Raw genomic sequence first — 17,182 nt, 5'->3', positions numbered from 1 at the left:
AAGTCCAGGTCTACCAATAGGATGGAGGATAACATTAGATATGAATCATGCACTTGTGGTGTATAAGAAGCGTGAGGAGAAGCTGAAGAAAGAGATCGTAGACCTGAGGGATAAGGTCAGAGACTTTGGGTTTCGCAATGACTATCTCTATTGCAAGGTATTCAAGCTTGAGGACACTCCGGAGCGCAAGAGATAGGGGGCCGTTCAAACCGATAACCAACGATCATGTCAGAGGAGATACATACATGGCCATAATATATATATACTGGTGGAGCATAATATAATACTTATTGATAGATAGGGGCGGAGCCAGGATTTGGACATAGGGGCCGTTCAAACCGATAGCCAACGATCATGTCCGAGGAGATACATAGATGACCATAATATATATACTGGTAGAGCTAAAACTTTTTACATGCCTGTATGTTTCTTATTATGCAGAAATATTTATCTTATAATGTTTCTCTTTTATACAAATAAAAAATCCCTTTGCACTTCGCTCATGAGCCCGGCGGCTGCCCGGGGTTGCTGAGCGTTGGTTTAGCCACTACTGAGTATACATAATAACCAAATGTATGGTTGTGTTACGATGCAAAAGAAATCTAAAAAATAAAAAAGTGCACTAAATATTTTAGAGAAAAAAGAAATAAAATAATTAGCCCTAGGTCTTTAACGTTCACCTGGTCAATCTAACTCTTAGACAAAAAAAAAAGAATCACAATAATAACATGAACAAACAATGAAGATAGTATGATATGAAGAATCGGAGTCGGCCACTTCAAGCTTGATGAACTCTATTCTGTAGTTGGGCTATGTTCTGAAGGTAACGGGTAAAGTTACCAGCCCGAGGGGCATAGCCGCCTTCCCGGGTACTATCCCGTAGTCCGTAGAAGGGGACATCCATCGGAGTGAAGAGGTCGACGAAGTTGAGGCCCATCTTCTTTAGTGTGCCGGCAAAGATGACGTTTAGCCCCGCGCCGCCGTCGATGAGGACTTCGGTTAGTTGCACTCCCGCTACTGTGGGATTTAAGACTAAGGGATAGCGGTTAGCATTGGAGAAGCGGGTCCACTGATCCTCCATGATGAACTGAATCAGGTACTCGGACCAATCCAGGTATCTTGGAGTCGTGCGTTTGGCAGCCATGATCTCACGAAGAGTAAGCTTATCCTTCCTTTTAGACGTTGAAGTAGCTACTCCTCCCAAGATGAGGTTAACAACATTGTGCTGCTGATATTTTATAATAATTTTAAACATCTTAAGGGCATCAAGTGAAAACCCCTAAATTAGAAAGCTATAGATCTCATTGAGGATTACAATTTTCATGTAAAAAATCATCTTCACCCAACGCTATATGAAAAATATATGAAATTTTAAGGTAGAAGGATAGCCTTGTCACACCAGTTCAATGAAAATGGCATGACAAGTTTTTCATGTATACAATGTGTGCCCGTGAACCCTCACGTGTCCTAAGCATGTGGTCCATCTTACCATGTCAATACATGTGTCGCTATAAAATGATGTTGTCACGCCTCGTGACCTGGTGCGGCCCAAAATGGTTAGAATTTTAAATAAAAATCAGCTAGGATTATTTTTGTCTAAAACACGTTGTAGTGGTTATGACTTTTCTCTCTTCGTCTCTCGTGATTAACATAATAGATGAAAGTAGAACATCACATAGACACAAGATAGAGGAACTATTCTTTATTCTCTAAATATTCATGATTACAACATAGAGCTCTCACATATATATGGTCATGTCAAGGTCTAAGAGTTTGGTAAGAGCCTACATACAAATGGACTAGGATTATGATTACTTCTCCTTCTTTCCTTCTAGGTTAGAGTTCACATGTTTTACAACACTCCTCTTGGGCGGTTACCATGATATGCTCATGCCTCATTAAAAACTCCCATCCAAAAATCCAATGGAAAAAATAGTTCTTAGAGAAAAGAATGTATCGCATTCGTTAATTGCATTACACACGTTGCCTCATTATAAACCTTCTATGAGAAACCTTCATGTAGAAACTCATATAGAAAAAAAGAGTACAACATTTAACCTTCTTAGTCATGTGTTCTTTAGGATATTCTATTCTTCATGAATATATGTCTATCTTCATGATCAATACATAAACTTCAATGTTTAGTAGATATGACCTTCTTAACATTTTATAATAGTTTTAGTGGTTTACCTTCATAGTAGATTCAATAAAATACGCCCCTCTCATAAAGTCATCTTTTGAACTGCGTTGTTCAAAATATCATAAACATATTTTTCACAAATGTGAGTATTACTAATGATATGCAGTGCCACAATACTATGCCTTTCAAAGACTTAGTTTGCAATTCTTATGTCAATTATAAAATGAGTGAATAAGAACAGTATACGTCGTGCATAAATAACCACTTTTTAAGTTGTACAATACAAACAAAACTTATCTTTCCTTGGTAATAGATGCTTTCAGAGGATTATGGGGTAAATGAGTTATAATAGTAGATATCTTCTAGATAGTACCCAATCTCATAGTATAGTTTCGATGCTTGCAAATCTTCTTTACTGGATTTTCAAATTATATGTTATACAATTCTTTGAGATTTTGATCGTACCATTAAATAGTAAATGTAGTCTTTCATTTGGAAATCACCATTATTGAATTCAAATGAAAAATATGTAAACTATAAGGCTGTAGATCTCTTCTACCTCTACAATTTTCATACATATTTTATCTCCATCCAACCTCATATTGAAAAGTTGTGAATCTCTACACGAAAAAGAGTAAATTCCTCGAATTCAAATAGCTTCCTTCAATTTACTTGGCCAAATTCATTTTTCCATATCAGTTTCAATTACTGACAGGAGTATCTTTATGCATTTTTTATTCAAACAATTATTTTTGTAAAACACAAAATTAAAAAAACATATATTATAAATAAATAAATAAATCCCAAGCCCCAACACACCTCCAGCCCGGCCCAACAAGCCTAGCAGGCTTTACCTACCCGGGCCGACAGGCCACCTAAGGCTTCCTTACCTTCGTCTCCCCATGATTCTAGAACGCCTCGGCCCTTCGTCTCCCAAAGCAGCACCCACTAGGGTTTTAACCTTTCGCCCCCGATCCGACTCGCCGCCGGCGCCGTCCCCCGCCGCCAGACCACCGCCCCCGCACCCAGCCGGAGACGACGATGGTGGGGTTCGGCTCGATGGCGGGCTACGGGATCCAGTCGATGCTCAAGGAGAGCCACCGCCACCTCTCCGGGCTCGAGGAGGCTGTGCTCAAGAACATTGACGCCTGCCGCGAGCTCTCCGCCATCACGCGCACCTCCCTCGGCCCCAACGGTGAGTCGTGCTCCGCCTCCGCGTTCGCCTCTGCTTCGTTGGCGTGGGTTGTGGGCTCGAGTTGTGGCTACTGGAGTGATAGGGGATCTGGAGCGAGGAGAGCGGTCTTCGGTGGCGTAGTGTGAGGCCGCCGGATCGAGCTGCTGGGGGGAGTGGGCAGGGAGTGAGGGGGATCTGGAGCGAGGAGTGGCCTGGTTGTTGGAGCTTATTGGGATAATATACGGTGACAAGGCTGACGAATGTTTGGGTAGTAGTGTGAGGCGTTTGGCACACTGGCGTGCCGTTTGAAATCTCATTTAGCCGTGTACAATGTTTGGATCACGAGCAATTAGTTTGTCTAATACAGTCTTCTGCACTTTGTAAATCGCATCAGACTTAATTTTACTTACATAGATGCTGAAACCTTCCAGTGGCCAATTGCTTGATGTTGTAGTTTTACTGGTTTTCTTTGTGTAGGAATGAACAAGATGGTTATCAATCACTTGGACAAGCTGTTTGTCACAAATGATGCTGCCACCATCGTGAATGAGCTAGAGGTTCAGCACCCGGCTGCTAAGATCCTGGTACTGGCTGGCAGGGGTCAGCAGGAGGAGATTGGGGATGGGCCCAATCTCACCATATCATTTGCCGTCGAACTGCTTGAGAAAGCTGAGGAGTTCATCAGGATGGGCTTGCATCCGAGTGAGATCATCATTGGCTACACCAAAGCCATCAACAAGGTGACTTGTCCCCCTGACTCCCTTAGGCTTTTGTGACACAACCTCCTCTTTGTGCTTTTGTCTTTGGTATGCAGACAATTCAGATCTTGGAGGATCTTGTTGAGAAAGGCTCAGAGAACATGGATGTAAGAAACAAGGAGGAGGTTGTGTTGAGGATGAGATCTGCTGTCGCGAGCAAGCAGTTTGGCCAGGAGGATATAATGTGCCCTCTTGTAGCTGATGTAAGCTAATCCATACCAGCTTACAGGGAGCTTTGCTTTTTTTTCCCCTCGCACGTCATACTGATACCAACTAATAGTGGGTTTGTTGTATCGTTTATTAGGCCTGCATTCAAGTTTGCCCCAAAAATCCTACAAACTTTAATGTCGACAATGTTAGAGTGGCTAAGCTGCTTGGAGGTGGTTTGCACAATTCTTCTGTGGTCCGTGGGATGGTTCTGAAAAATGATGCTCTTGGTAGCATCAAAAGGGTGGAGAAGGCAAAGGTAAGCTCAAAAGGCTACTCTTCATTCACATTGCACACTGGTTATACCTGTGAAAGTTTGGTACCCTTCTTTTTATTGATTTTGAAGTTTTTTTAATGAAATGGGCAATGGATGGAGCTCGAAATGTTATTTTCACTAGGTTAGGAGTATTTGTTGTTGGAAGCTCAAGGATAATCACTTACTCATGGTGATTTAGTCATGTGTTCATTGTTTGTATATTTTGTTACTGTCAAGTGAATCATGTATGCTTATGTAGCATTACATCACTCATAAAGCCCTGGCAAACCAATTCCTACTCAAAGCGGTTACGGCACAGCACTTTTCATTTGCTTGTGTTATGCTCAGTGCTATTGTAAACTTTTCTGTTTCTTAAAAGTCACACTTCATAGAACACTATTTTATTAATTTCTGTCTTTCTAGTTCACATGCCGCTAAGGGCAATGAATGGATAGGAACTATGATTTTAATTAAATGGGCAGTTATATGTTATAACATGGTGCTAGAAATTCAATATGCACAGGAATCGATCCTAACCAATTAAAGCACAGTACCCATCTTTTTCTGTATGATGTCTGGCAGTGTTTCTTTCTGAATTCTAAAACCAATCAACATTCAGATTGCAGTATTTGCTGGTGGTGTCGATACCTCAGCAACTGAAACAAAGGTGTCGCTGACTCAGGTGCTAAGGTTATTGTCAGTGGAGCTGCAGTGGGTGACATGGCGCTACATTTTTGTGAACGTTACAGGTGAGTTTTTTGCTTTTCGCGTGTGCTGAACTGAATAGGTTATCTGAATTCTCTGTGCTGTATTGATCTTTGTTGAAAATTCCTTTAATACTGGAGAAATATTGTATATGTTATTCTCCCCAAAATTGAGGACTGTATGGGTGTGTGGCTGTTGACCTTTTTTGATAGCAGTTACTTACTGATGTTCTGTTTGCAGACTGATGGTTCTGAAAATCAGCTCGAAGTTTGAACAGAGAAGATTCTGCCATACTACTGAGGCTATTGAATTTGTAAGTTCTGATTTTTTAGATGTATTTGTTCCTTTGTCATTGTTTACACCAAAATTTGGGAAGAAAAACGCGGGAACTCGAAGCCTTCAGGATTGTGTCATCAAGGAATCGATTAGATGTGAATCCGAGCTGATTTAGATGTGATGTCAGAATCGGCTATTTTATGAATGACGTCAGCAGACGTTGTCAATGAGCTATACTTGAATGACGTCGGGAAGATGTCGGACTCCACAAATAAGGAAAATTAGGGTCAAGTTATTATTAAGTTAGGAAGTTTTCTTTTATTCCAAGAATTATAATGAGTCGTATTTGAGTACGATTTATGTTTAGGTTCTGGGTATAAATATTAGATCATGTTTATTATAAAAAAACGAACCATCAATCAATACAATCTTTTCGGCTTTCGCTATCCTATTAGGAGTAGGAGTACTGTAGATCTCGGCGAGTTCTTCAGCAAACAGGGCTGCATTGACTAATCGACCTCCAGCTTGCTTGTGAGTACTGTCACGACTTGTATTGTTCTTGTAAAGTTGCATCAGCAGATTGATCTTTTATGAGTCATAATATAAGTTAGTTATCGATCTATATCGTAGTTTGTAAGGCTGCATCAGCTGATTTGTCCCTTACGAATCATAATATAGATCAAAGTTATCGATCTTGTGTTAAATAACTTGTTTAATATAATATCACCAGTTATCGAATCTGCTAAGATTAGTAAGATTTTTTTTGTTATTTTTTGTTGATTCATCGGTTATTGATCTTGCTAGAATTAATGTTTTATTAATTATAATAAAATCATCTGATTGAGATAGAGATAGATCGGCATTATATCATCTTAATTGGTCGTCCTTTGATCTGGTCACGTTTTAAATCTTATAATTGATGGCTTAATTCTGCTCTGTATTTCAATCAAACATAGTATGCATTCAAAGACATGTTTCAATCTTGAATAAATTCACTAGTTAATGAGATCTAATCTAATGACACTACTATAGCTGTATTGATCCGGTCGAACTTCACTGGTAAGACTTTAGATTAGAAATTATCGATTAGTGGTTTTGTTCATGGTCAAGATATGTACTATGTTTGTTTACTATGATTGCATTGGCTATTTTAGCCGATTTGCTTATACTTTCACGCATATAACATGTTTTTATGAATCTGTCGATATATATATGGTTTTATAGATTCTTTGGTTTTAGTTTATTATCATTATTATAGCTAAATCGATCCGATGGAACCTTATTGTCGACGATAATAGATTAGATTTAAACTGTTTGTAGATTTATTTATATTAGACAGTTAATTTGTTCGCATGTTATACTCTTTTCATCAAATTTATCGGCTCACGCTTTATATCAATCATGTACCATTTAGCCGATGATACTTTCTGATGTTCCATGAGCATCGGTTATTTTGATTCATATCATTATCATTTAATATTAATCGATAATCCTTAATTTAAATATCTTCATTTCATGGATACGTAGGATATTGACTATTTAGTCGATAATCTCATTGAATCGGCTATCTAGCCATATATTTGGAGCTGGCTGGTGCAACACCGATATGTTTCACCTTAAATTATTGTTAAGATTTTCTCTCATTGTCAATTGCAGGTCAAATTGATTGACACATCGTTGGATTTTTAGAATTGGCTGGTTTTGTGTTGAAGCCAAGCAGATCTCTGGTTTCGTTTCACTCAGATCATCCGGCTTGCTGTGTGTTGATCACATCGATATATTTTTATGTCAACACATTTTTTTGTATGCCCAGTGGGACCATAATTGTCATGGCGGTTTATAACAAGGACATTTTTATGGTACCTTATGAAGGCTTATCTGATGAGGATAAAGATGTCATTGGTAAGGCTATAGAGAAGTTTTAGAACAAGTGTTTATTGTCATACATCAAAATATGTGACAATAAAGTTGTACAGAAATATCCATTGTCGATAGTTTTGATGCATAGAAAGTTAGATACAGACAAAGCTGATGCGTTTTTTTGTAGAAGTTATCAACAAATCTGTTCATAATATAATGCTGAATGATAATACAGTTTTCTTAAATACATTCAATAATATCATGAATGAGGTGTTTTATGGATTTCCATTTGATCAGGTTGGACTGACTTATTACAATATTCTGCATCCGTCGACTCAGTGGATTAATTAAGCCGGTACTAGACATCAAGAAACAGCATTAGCTAAGAGTAATTATGCCCAGCCAATTCAGAATTTATCTGAGCAAATTCAGAGTGCTACTATTAATCAAATGTAATATAATTCTAGATCATCAGTGCAGCATATACAATAGCCGACAAGGTAAGTTTAGAATTAGATGGTTAATTTTGGTACATTAAGCCAAATACCACCGTCGGCTAAAAAGATAGCATCATCGGTTCAAAGGATTCATAGAGATACATATCATAATATTTTCAATCAGAGATTTCAAACAGTAAATCAGCAAGGGGCCTGACTGATAGATATTTCACAAGAATATCATTATGGTTCAGATTATAATACTCTCAATATGATTTCAAATCCAAGATATCAAGACACTCAGAATTTCAATCTGCAAATGGGTCAGCAAATGTCAAGAAATTCAAACTCAAATGCTGATGAATTGTTGCTCAGAGTAACCGAAATAATGAAAAATCAGTTTGATTTAAAATCAAAAGGGCAGACCTTTTCGTATAAATGTTCATATCTAGAGTGGTATGATTTAGTGATCCTTCCTATGAATTACAGGCTTCTAGAATTTGCTAAGTTCACTAGTCAAGATAGCACAAGTACAATAAAACATATCAGTTGACATCTTACTCAGTTGGGTGAAGCCTCTGTTGAAGAAGCACACCGAGTTTGTTTCTTCTCTTTGTCCCTGTCAGGACTAGCTTTAACTTGGGTTTTCATCACTAGCGGTTAATTCTATTGCCAATTAGAGTGATCTTGAAAAAAAATTTCATACGTATTTCTACACAGGGACAAAGATAGTAATAGTTCCAAATCCTTGGGAAAAAAGAAGTTGAAGAAAGTTATGATTTTGATGTTACAAAAGCAGACAAACTTTTTGATTTCTTGCTTGAGATAGGACAGATTAAACTGCCTACCAATCATGTTATATTACCTCCCGATCAGTTGAAGAATAAGAAGTTCTACAAGTACCATAACACTACTTATACTACTAATGATTGCAGGATTTTTTGGCAGCATATTCAAAGGGTTATTCAACAAGGAATGCTTAAATTTGATACAACTTAGAAAATAAAAGTTGGTGATAATCCTTTTCCAAAGGATCAAAACATGGTTGATGTTAAATTGTTCAAAGAAAAAGCTAAAGTTTTAACATCCGTTAGGGCAAGAGAAACTGAAACAGTTGATCCAGAGATGTAAATATTGGCTGATGAATATAGAAAAATTAAAAGGTATCATGACCAACAAAAGAGCCGATATAAGCAGGAAGAAACGTCGAGAGATGGTGCGATGAGACCACGTGTTACATCTTGAATTCTGTTGAATAAATGACAATGGCAGAAGGAGAAAGATTACCAGCGCTGGTTGGAAGAAAAGGAATATCAATGTCAACAAGAAGAAGAGAGATATGAAAGAGAACAAGCTGAGTCACATTGGAATTGCCTTTTCTTCAGATATTGTTGGAACGAAGGTTTGAGATTGCCTACTAGAACTAATTGCATAGAATGTAGCTAACAATATTAGGAGTTTAGGCAATCTTAAGTCAATCGCTGGTCTATCCATGATTGAATTGAATATCAACGTAATGATGTGGATTGATGCTTAAAAAATAGAAGCATTAATGATCGGCTTGGAAAGCGAGTTGTTGATCAGAACTGTGCCGATTATAAAGAAGAAGATAATGAAGAGTATGTTTGGTAGGAAGGACAGTAGTGTCTAGGAGGTTTAACAAGAAGTCAGAAGAGAAGAGTACAACGCCTAAGGAGCAGAGAATTAGAACAAACTCAGAAATCTAGTAAACCGCAAATATGGCGTGCTAAACAAACAACCAATAAGGGTCAACCATTGGCTAATATTCAAATGGTTTTTCTTTTACCATTTGAATTTAAAGCTTCAGTAGATCAAGAAGTTTATTTGAATTTTAATGAATCAGAGTATGAAGAGATGGTAGCCTAGTTGACATTGATACTGCAAGCTATATTTGATAAATCAATTAAGCATCGGTATTTGAAGGCTTTATATGTGAAAGGTTTTATCGATGAAAAGCCGATGAGTAAAATATTGGTTGATGGAGGTGCTTCTCCTAGTCTGATGCCTTATACTACTTTTCTCAAGCTTGGTAAAGGACCAGAAGATCTGATTGAGACTAACATAATTCTTAAGGATTTTGGGGGTAATGCATCCAAGACCAAGGGGGCAATAAATGTTGAATTGACAATTAGAAGCAAGACTTTACTCACTACATTCTTTGTCATTAATGGAAAGGGTTAATACAGTTTACACCTTGGTCATGATTGGATTCATGACAATTGTTGTGTACCATCGACTATGCATCAATGCTTGATTTAGTGCATTGAGACAATGATGAGCTAGTTCATGCTGATGATTCTGTGAGTATAGCAATAACTGATCCAATGTATTAGGAACTAGAAGATTTTGAGTGTTTTTCTAGTAAGCAATGGAAAGGAGGCTTCATTAGAATCAATGATGAAGGCCAACAGCCGATCCAAGCAATTAGCTCTAAAAGTTTCTTTTAATGGATAATCTAATAGATGGTACAGATAGTAAACTAGGACATGGCTTTATGTCGACCGATGAGTTAGAAGAAATAGATATTGGTTCTGGAGATAGGCCTAGGGCGACGTATGTAAGTGCTAAATTGGATCCAGAGTATAAACAAGAATTGATAGATTTGTTAAAGGAATTTAAAGATTGTTTTCTTTGGGAATATTATGAAATGTCTGGCTTAGATCGATTAATTGTTGAACATCGGTTGTCAATCAAAACTGGATATCGACCATTTAAACAAGCTCCAAGAAGATTTAATCCAAATATTCTTGATGATATTAAGAAGGAGATTGAAAGACTACTAGAAGCAAAATTTATCCGACCTTGCCTATATGTAGAATGGATATCGAGTGTAGTTCCTATGTATAAGAAAAATGAGAAGTTGAGAGATTTGAACAAGGCTACACCGATGGATGGTTATCCGATGCCAATAGCCGATATGTTGGTAGATGCTATAGCCGGGCATAAGGTAATTAGTTTTACGGATGGTAATGGAGGTTATAATCAAATTTTTATGGTTGAAGAAGACATAGTAAAAACAACATTTAGGTGCCCTGGTGCAATCGGCTTATTTGAATGGGTTGTGATGACTTTTGGATTGAAAAATGTTGGTGCAACTTATCAGAGGGCAATGAATTATATTTTCCATAATTTGATCTGCAAGATTGTTGAAATCTATATTTACGATGTGGTGGTGAAATCCAAAGGGTACAAAGAACATCTGGCTGATCTGCGGGAGACTTTGGAGTGCACAAGAACACATTATTTAAAGATGAATCTTAATAAGTGACTTTGGAGTGTCAGTTGGACAATTTTTTGGTTTTATGGTCCATGAGAGTGGAATTAAGATTGATCAGAAAAGTATGAAAGTAATTGATGAGGCAGTACCTCCAACTAATAAAACAGGATTACAATCTCTGCTTGGTAAGATTAATTTTATCAGAAGGTTTATTTCAAATATGTCAAAAAGGGTTCTGTCATTTTTTCCTTTGTTGAAGTTGAAAAATGATCAAGAATTTAAATGGGGTGATGTACAACAAAAAGCGTTTGAGGAGATAAAAGAGTATATAAAATCTTCATCTGTGTTGGTTCATCCTCAGCAAGGTAAGCCTTTTTATTTGTACGTGTCAGCCGATAGCCAAACGATTGGGTCGACCTTGATGCAAGAGTTTGAAGGAAACGAATGGGTTGTTTTCTATTTAAGTAGAAGACTTTTGGATCCAGAAACAAAATATTCTCCTATTGAAAAATTATGCTTATGCTTATATTTCTTCTGCACTAAATTGTGATATTATTTATTATCGACTAAGTGTACAGTTGTGTCTTAAGCTGATGTGATCAAACACATATCGTCAATGCCGATATTAAATAGGAGAATGGGAAAGTGGATTCTTGCATTATCAGAATTTGACTTGAGGTATGAATCTGCTAAAACAGTCAAAGGGCAAATGATGGTCGATTTTATTACTCAACACCATAAACCAAGCATCGGCTATGTGGAACCTATGCCTTGAACATTGTTCTTTGATGGATCATCATGCAAGCAAGATGGTGGCATTGGTATTGTTATTATTTCGCCTCGGGGGACAAGTTTTGAGTTTGCCTTTCAAACCAAACCAATGACCACCAATAATCAAGCAGAATATGAAGCTATTCTTAAGGGACTTCAATTTCTTCAGGAAGTAAAGGCCGAGTCAATTGAAATATTTGGATATTCATAGTTAGTTATTAATCTGTTGATCGGCTTGTATGAATGTAAAGATGATATTCTAAAGGGATACCATGATGAATGTCGAAAGTTACTTGAGGAGTTTCCTCTTACTTCTCTTTAGCATATTCCAAGAGCACAGAATCAAGAGACCAATTGGTTAGCTCAGAATGCTTCAGGCTATCGAGTGTTCTAAGAAATCTTAAGTAGTGAAACCTTGGCTAATGATTGGAGAGTTGAAATAGCCGATTACTTCAAGAATTCATCATAGAAGGTTACCAGAAAATTGAGATATAAATCGACTAAGTATGTTTTGTTAGATAATCAGTTGTATTATAAAACAGTCGATGGGGTTTTGCTTAAATGTTTAAGTCAAGAAGAAGCAAGAGTATTGATGGGAGAAGTGCATGAAGGAATATGCGGAGCTCATCAATCGGCTTATAAAATAAAATGGGTTATTCGTAGATCTGGATATTTCTAGTCAATAATATTAGAAGGTTGTTTTGAATATTACAAGGGGTATCAGGATTGTCAGTGTTTTGGTAATGTTCAAAAATCGCCTACATCAGCTGTGAACCTAATAATTAAGCTATGGCCATTCCGAGGCTAGAGAATTGATTTAATTGGCCATATTTTTCCACCTTCAAGTAGAGGACACAAGTTTATATTGGTAGCAACAGATTATTTTACCAAGTGGGTTGAGATGATTCCTTTGAAAACAGTAACTTCAAAGAATATGGTTGATTTTGTCAGGGAGCATATTGTTTATCATTTTAGGATTTCTCAAACCATTACTTCTGATCAAGGGACAATGTTCACATCAGAAGAATTCAGAGATTTTGCTGTCAGTATGGTAATGAAATTACTAAATTCTTCTTATGCTCAAGCTAATGGCCAGGCAGAGGCGTCCAATCAAATTTTGATTAAGTTGATTAAGAAGAAAATTAAAGAGCAACCAAGGAAGTGGTACCTGACACTTAATGAAACATTGTGGGCATATAGGATGGCTTGCCATGGATCGATTAAATCATCACCTTATAAGTTAGTATATGGGCATAATGCAGTTCTTCCTTGGTAGATTCAGACTGGATCAAGACGTGTTATATTGTAAAATGATTTGACAGCCAATGTCTATAAAAACCTTATGATGGATGATTTGGAGGACTTAAGTTGTCATCGGCTGCACACTCTTGAAAATATTGAGGCTAATAAATTAAGGGTTGCAAGGCATTATAATAAAAAGGTCAAGAACAAACAGTCTTGCGAAGGAGAGTTAGTTTAGAAAGTAAGATTGCCGATTGGGTCTAAAGACAGCAGGTTTGGCAAATGGTCGCCTAATTGGGAAGGTCCTTATCGGATTAAACGTTGTGCGCCTGGCAATGCTTATATTTTGGAAATGCTAGAAGGGGAAGAGGAGTTTGATAGAGCAATCAATGGAAAATTTCCTAAAGAAGTATTATCCTAGCATTTAGATTAATATTTGATAGTCAATTTGTTTAGTCATCAGCTCTAATAGCCGGTACTAGGAGGGTATCGCCTTTAGTTCAAAAGGGAAAATAAACCGAAGAGGTAAAAGCCGATACGATATGTATCGCTTATAGAGCAAAAACACAAACAAGGACAATCATGATCTATACTATGATAGTTTCATAGATGAATTCATAAGTAAAAGGCAAAAACTTTATTGATTCATTGTTTGCTCCTAGTACAGACTAATCAAATACTTTGTTCACAATATCTTAGGCTGGTGTGATATCCACAATGGCCGCCACGGCGTCGTCAAAGTCCTCAATCAGCTCCTTGTGCATGTTGGGATCATCAGCCATTGGGAAACCTAGTTCCATGGTGCGGAGGCCGTGCTCGGTCTAGACTTGCGCCGTGGCCAGAGCCACCGCTGCATCGTGATGAACGCCATGGAGGGCAATCTCCTAGGCGCGCGCCGGGATGTCGTGCAGATGGTTGATGAGCAGAGGGCCCCGAGCGTTGACGGCTGATGTAGCTGCGTTCGCCGCCAGTTGGAGGTTTTCCAACTATACCGTCAGGGCTAGCAATCAAAGAGGCAAGAAGATTATCAAGAAAGGGGCAATGAAGATATAGAAATGAGTGTTTTCTTGGAATTAGGCTTACAGCCACAATGGCATCGGACTCGACCAACCTCGCCCGAGCGGTGTTGGTTCCTCCTCTACGGTGAGGAGGGTGGCCTGGGAGGCCTCGAGATGGATCTGAAGCTGACCGTTTTCCTGAGTTGCCTCGAAATAACGATCCTTGGTAGCTCTCCACTCCTGGAGGAAGTGTCGGGCGTCGTCGCTGGTGTACGAGTCAGAGGAGTTCGATGATGATTTCGGCGTGGGGGCGGCGGTAGGTGCAGCATTGGAGGGCGACAGGCCCTAGGAGGAGGAAGGAGTCTGTTATTCAAGACAAATCTGTGGACAAGTTAGAGATGATTTGTGGCCATGAGCAGAGGGCGTTTGGTATTACCTCATGCAGCGAAGGCGTTGGTTCATTGGCATCTCCTCCTCTAGGATCTCCTCCGCTGCACGCTTGCCGGGATTATCTTCGCTGGCCATGGGTATTGGTTTAGATCTTGAGAGGAGGAGAAGAGGAAACCGCTATAGGGTTCTTGAAAGGTAGAAGGACATAAGAGAATGAGAACAGTTACGGGTGTAGATGTGTTTGAGACCGAAGCCCTTGACTGGTATTTATAGCCACGAAGGCGAGACGGTAGATATCTTGGGACGTGTGAAAGCAACCCCAATTGTTGGAAGGGGAAGCGCCGCTTCACTAATACCGAGGGGAACGCGGTGTTGATGACTGAGAAGGAATTCAAAGGGTTTTGTGATAAAAGCCATTTTCAGATTCAGTTAAGTCAGAGTAAAGTCAGAAATCGGAAATCGGCTAATTCAAATTGGCTCTTCTAGCCGAACCAAAAAGTACAGTTATCATTAGGTTTATGTGCTACAGATACTAAAATGTAAATTACAAGTTAAGAGCATCATGAATTGCTCATAGTGCTTTCAGTCGAATAGCATCAACTTCTGTAATTTGTTGTTTATCTTCTTCGGCTGATTCGGGAATGCTCTCAAGACTGCTACGAATAGCTTTGCCTTCTTTGATCTTTGTCAACATTTCTTGCTTCTTTTGTTTGATAGCATTGGGGGTCTGAGTCAAGTTGGACTCATGACGTTCGATGGTAGCTTTCACACTTTCCAGTTCTTTTTCAAGCTCAGCACGTCTAACTCTCAGCTGATTTAGTTCTGGTTCAATTTTGAAAGAAGAATTATTTAAATTGTCGATCGGTGGTGCTAATTCTTTGGCTTCCTGTTTGTTAGAATTCTTTTTGGCCATAAAAGCTTCATGTTCAATCAGATTTCTTTGGGCCTTTTTCACCTTGGAAGCTTGGATATAGGTATCAAGGTCTCAGCAAGATTTGAGGTCAAATTATCCTTGATGACCAAGAAGATTCTTCTCATTAGGTCTGCATCCTGGACCAAATCGACTATATTCCTCTAGAGCATTGGCAGCATGTCTTTTAGCTAATTTTTGGTCTCATCTGATAAAGTCTCTTAGGAAGAAATGACTGATGAGCTAATCTCACTTTCATCTATGTATTTTTCAAAGTTGAAGGAGTAGCTCAGAGCTGAAGAATTAACTACCTACATGTGAACAAAAGGAATCTTATTAGAAATGGCAATTGGGTTGACAATGAGATGAATGGTGAGGGAAACACAGTACCTTTTCTGGAAGAGACTCTGGCTGAGGAGATGGAACAGCCGATGATGTGCCAACATCTTTTTCAACATTAGGTTGAATCGGCTCTGGACTTTCGATGCTAGTGTCTGCAAGCATCAAGTGGTTTTTTTGGTTTATATTTGTTATAGAAGGACAAGAATGAGCATATGAATTTCTTACCATTGACTATTTGCTGAGTTGGAGAATCAATGGTTTGGGTATCAGCATCAACATGATCATCTTCAACCATTGGATTGTTAGACCTTTGCTCTTGTGCAGATATTTTCTCAGGTGGTGTTTGATAAAGGAGAATAATCAGAGAAAAGTAAGGATTACATAAGATTAAATGGTTTAAAGAGATACCTTGGTAGCATCAGGAGGTGAAGTAGAGAGGTTCTCATCTTCTGCTATTTTGGGTCTGTCAGAAGCATCGATTATTTCAATTGTAATCGGCTCCATAGGGGGATTAGCCAATGAGAGGTTGGTAGACACCGATTCAAGTGTTTGGGACAACAATTCAGCACCCAAGGCAGATTGAAATGCAATGGTTGATGGTTGCAAGAAAGGAATTAAATTAGAAGTTGAATATCATTTTAAAAGAGAAGATAAGTTAATTTACCTGAGCAACTGGTGACTTTGTTCTGAAAAGTCTCTTCCCAGTGGTGGTTTTCCGAGTTATACTTTTGGTTGCCTTGCGTTTTGAAGACTGATATGTGAGTATTGTTGGGACAGCTGGGGTTTTTATCAATTGTTTTAGAGTGGGTGCAGTTGATCTCATTCTTGAGGCTGGACATGGTGGATAATATTTTATGGGATGCCCTTTCCTGTCCACACTTGGAGGATCAAATTTGGTATCCTACAAAAGAATTTGTTAGATGAATTCATAGGAGAACTTGTTAGATAATCCTTCTGAAAGAAAAGTAGTAAGTTACCTCACTATCAGAAATAAATTCTTCCTCCAGGGCCAAACAGTTGGGATGAATTGGACTGCAGAAGAGGTGAGAGTGCCATTCTTGCCACCAGGAATCAAACAAATTTGAGGAGAAGGTAGCTCCTGTCCATTCATGTAGGAAAAGAGAAGGAATGTCTGATCCTAGTTAAAAAACTCTAGAAGCTTCCATCTCATCTCACTGATACCTTCTCTTGGCTTCAGAGTGTTTCTAAAGAATAGCTGAGGAGGTAGTTGACCAAGGCCGAATTGACGGGCCACAAAAGAAGGATTATATAATTCATAAGTTCGGAGATTATCTGGGAGAAAAGAACTAGTAGCCATTTTGCCACGGCCATGGCGAAATTCGACTAGTAGTACACAGGGTTTGATAATACAACTAAAAATTGCAGCAGTTGTTTTATCTGAGCAACCTGATTCAAACCAAAATTTGACTGGCAGAACTAGTTCATTGTCTTCATCTTCATCATAACACAGCCAAGTC

General features: G+C 38.5%; 1 protein-coding gene across 2 annotated transcripts; it reads left to right on the top strand.

The window, feature by feature from the left end:
* Positions 1-3,052: 3,052 nt before the first annotated feature.
* Positions 3,053-7,618, top strand: LOC136485259 (T-complex protein 1 subunit theta-like). Of its 2 annotated transcripts, XM_066482177.1 has the most exons (8): positions 3,053-3,335; positions 3,792-4,054; positions 4,129-4,275; positions 4,377-4,538; positions 5,155-5,284; positions 5,481-5,553; positions 5,972-6,047; positions 7,173-7,618. In XM_066482177.1, the coding sequence occupies exons 1-6, from the start codon at positions 3,182-3,184 to the stop codon at positions 5,483-5,485; spliced, it is 861 nt and encodes a 286-aa protein (XP_066338274.1). In that variant the 5' UTR covers positions 3,053-3,181; the 3' UTR covers positions 5,486-5,553; positions 5,972-6,047; positions 7,173-7,618. The 2 variants fall into 2 exon arrangements, with proteins under 2 accessions (XP_066338274.1, XP_066338273.1); XM_066482176.1 differs by lacking the exon at positions 5,972-6,047 and having other exon boundaries at positions 7,173-7,616.
* Positions 7,619-17,182: the final 9,564 nt, after the last annotated feature.

This window comes from Miscanthus floridulus, chromosome 10, assembly GCF_019320115.1.
Source record: "Miscanthus floridulus cultivar M001 chromosome 10, ASM1932011v1, whole genome shotgun sequence".
NCBI lineage: Eukaryota > Viridiplantae > Streptophyta > Magnoliopsida > Poales > Poaceae > Miscanthus > Miscanthus floridulus.
This window is presented reverse-complemented; position numbering and strand designations above follow the sequence as displayed.

What these genes read in the sequence shown, in the direction of transcription:
- LOC136485259 (XM_066482177.1), top strand. Translation starts at nt 3,182, where the DNA reads ATGGTGGGGTTCGGCTCGATGGCGGGCTACGGGATCCAGTCGATGCTC. An exon ending in CACCTCCCTCGGCCCCAACG is followed by an intron (nt 3,336 to 3,791) that starts GTGAGTCGTGCT and finishes TTCTTTGTGTAG; the next exon opens with GAATGAACAAGATGGTTATC. An exon ending in TGTGCCCTCTTGTAGCTGAT is followed by an intron (nt 4,276 to 4,376) that starts GTAAGCTAATCC and finishes ATCGTTTATTAG; the next exon opens with GCCTGCATTCAAGTTTGCCC.